We start from the raw sequence: 2,877 nt of genomic DNA on the forward strand, positions 1-2,877 counted from the left end.
TCCTCAGGAACTGCTGGACTTCATCCTCTTCATAAAGTCCCTGAAGGAGGTTGCTGGCCGTCTTGAACATTTGGTGGTTATCAGAAGTGATTAAGGTCGGGGCTCCATGCGTAGCACTGAATCTTCGAAGAGCTAGAACAAATTCCTCCGCTTCCAAGGAGGGGCAGAAATCTAAATACACGGCCCTGGTGGCCATGCACGTCACGAGGAGGATATAGCCTGGTCGTGTTTCTGTTTGTATGGCCGCGGTGTGGTCCACGCCGACTGCGGCAAATGGTTTCTGCAAGGTGATCCTTTCCTTCGGCAGTGGGGGTGGCGGTGGTTGTCTCATCAGTGGTTGGAAAGCTAGCACGCACTCTGGACACTTCCGTACAACTTTCTTAGCAATAGACCTCAGGCCCGGCGTCCAGCATTTCTGTCGAAAAATCGCCATTAGCGTATTGACATTACAATGGAGGTGTAAACAATGCAAATACTTTAAGTATGCTCTGACTAAGTGTCTTTGGCAGGCAAAAGAATTAAATGTTTCATCTCTTCAATTTGGGACACTCGTCCCCTAGTGCAAATCAATTTATCTACTATAATTAAATTTAATTGACTCACAAAATTCAGTATCTCACGAGGGGATCTGACCTCACCCTCCAAATATGCATACACAGTAGGTAAATAGAATCTTTGCTCTAATAAGACAAGAGCTCGAAAAGGATCCCTTTTCACTTTTGCAAACTTTAACACTAATCTGGTTACTCTAATCAAAATTGGAACTCAACTTCCTGAGTAGTAGGTCCCATATCCCTCCTGGGGAATAGAGCTTGTTTCTTCCCTCAGTTCCTGCACCGCTCTACACGGTTCTGATATTCGTTAGATCTGCCTCTTTGAAAGGAACAGGCTCTCCTGCGATTCTCAAGAACTCTGGACCCTGGCGCCAAAGAGGGTTCTGCTGCAATTGCTGGATTGTTGTGCCCCTAGACAAGACATCAGCAGGATTCTGTTTGCTGGGCACATACTTCACACTGAAATCACAAATCTGGTGGAGAAAAACAACTTCCGCCACACGGTTAGATATAAAGATATTTTTGTTGTCCTTGGCATCCGGGGATGCCACCCAGGCTAATGCCACTTTGCTATCTGACCAGATACTAATCTCTTGTGGCTCTATTAGTCCTTTAATCGTTTTCGCTAGCCTACAACCTAGCAGCAAAGCTAAAAGTTCTAATTTAGGGATGGTGATTTTGAGCATCCCTTTCGGAGTGATTCTCATTTTGCTGGTGAGTAATCTTACGTTACCTTCTTTATTTCTGACATACGCTACAGCACCGTATGCCCTACTACTGGCATCGGTGAATATATGGAGTTCGGATCTTCTGACTCCTGCCGCTCTAGGAAATGTTAAATCACCGACTGATTTCAACTCTGCTAACAGTTCTCGTGCTTCTTTAGCCTTTTCCTTACACAACACGTCATCCCATCCAATCTCTTGTTCCCAAAGTTGTTGGAGAAACAGCTTTCCCCTAACAAATAAAGGACTGACTAAACCTAGCGGATCGTAAATTGACACTAGTAAAGATAGTACCCTACGTTTCGTAGGTACCCATCCCTCCCCCAATTCACGAATCCTCTCACTCTCTTTCACACACAGACAGTCGACGTCTCGAGCCCATCTCAGCCCGAGCACGCTCACATCCTGGTAGGTTCTTTCCACTCTCTCTCGCTATCGAAGGCTATACTGTTCATTGCCCACCCTTCTAACGGCATTCTGGCCCTTTCCAAAATTGCATGGACAGATTCTTGTTCTTTTTTCATCTCATCCAGACTTTCAAAGGTACTAACATAGTTATTAACGTAAAATGACTTGCTTAATTCAGGTCTTCCTTCTAAACTAAAATGATGACTCAATACTTGTTGTAACAAAAAGGGACTAGCCGTGATGCCGAACACCACGACTCTGAAAGCGAAGGTCAGCGCTCGACCTGCTACCTCTCGCCACAGGAATCTTGTATATTTGGCATCACGGGGATCTAATAATACTCTATGAAATGCTTTGCTTATGTCTGCAAGCATGGCGTATTTATTCATTCGAAACTTTAGAAGCATATTATAGGCCAACTCTACTAAATTAGGCCCAGGTAACAGGCATTCATTTAATGATTTATTATTCTTAGCTTTGGATGAGGCACTGAATACGATTCTAAGGGGGGTCGTGCGGCTATCTTTTTTAATGCCGAAATGCGGCATGTAGTATCCTTCTATTTTTGAATCTTTTACTTCATATATAAATCCTGCCTCCAGGTATTTGTCGATCACTCCCTGATATTGATTATAGTATTCCTTGTCTTTCTGAAATTTGGTTTGCAGCGAATCCAGCTGTGCTACAGCATTTCTAAAGTTTGTTTCTGGCCTACCTTCTGAACGGAACGGCAAACTTACTTGATATCCCTCAGGCTTCTTTGTTACACTCTGCGAAACCTTTCGCATGGCTTCCGCTTCATGGACAGTGTACTGCTCGGATGGGGCGATGCCCACGGTATCCAAACGCCACCATTCATCAACATCAAAAGCAATTGGTTCGCTCGCGACCCTACATACCCTGAGCGTTCTCACATGATCTATCTTGTGACCTTTTAATAGCCACTGTGGCACTCTCCCGTATGGCAACATGCCATTATGGGTCAGAAAAAGACTTATCCCGTCGATCTTTCTACTCCAATAATGAAATAATTAAAGTAGTCTGCACCCACAAGAATGTGCACGTTTCGTAATTTATCGCTCTTACTGTCAGGATCTGCTAACGCGACTCCCTTCCCTACTAGGTGTTGTCTTACTCTTACATAACCTGCGTTATGAATCGGGACGTCTACGTTCTCGTGAACAACTAGT

At 44.4% G+C, this 2,877-nt stretch overlaps 1 protein-coding gene across 1 annotated transcript; it reads right to left on the minus strand.

The window, feature by feature from the left end:
• Window positions 1–1,677: 1,677 nt before the first annotated feature.
• LOC136849653 (uncharacterized) lies at window positions 1,678–2,658 on the minus strand. Its single transcript, XM_067122954.1, has one exon. The coding sequence runs from the start codon at window positions 2,656–2,658 to the stop codon at window positions 1,678–1,680; it is 981 nt and encodes a 326-aa protein (XP_066979055.1).
• Between the last annotated feature and the right edge of the window lie 219 nt (window positions 2,659–2,877).

Source organism: Macrobrachium rosenbergii, chromosome 21, assembly GCF_040412425.1.
Source record: "Macrobrachium rosenbergii isolate ZJJX-2024 chromosome 21, ASM4041242v1, whole genome shotgun sequence".
Taxonomy (NCBI): domain Eukaryota; kingdom Metazoa; phylum Arthropoda; class Malacostraca; order Decapoda; family Palaemonidae; genus Macrobrachium; species Macrobrachium rosenbergii.

What these genes read in the sequence shown, in the direction of transcription:
- LOC136849653 (XM_067122954.1), bottom strand. Translation starts at nt 2,658, where the DNA reads ATGTTGCCATACGGGAGAGTGCCACAGTGGCTATTAAAAGGTCACAAG.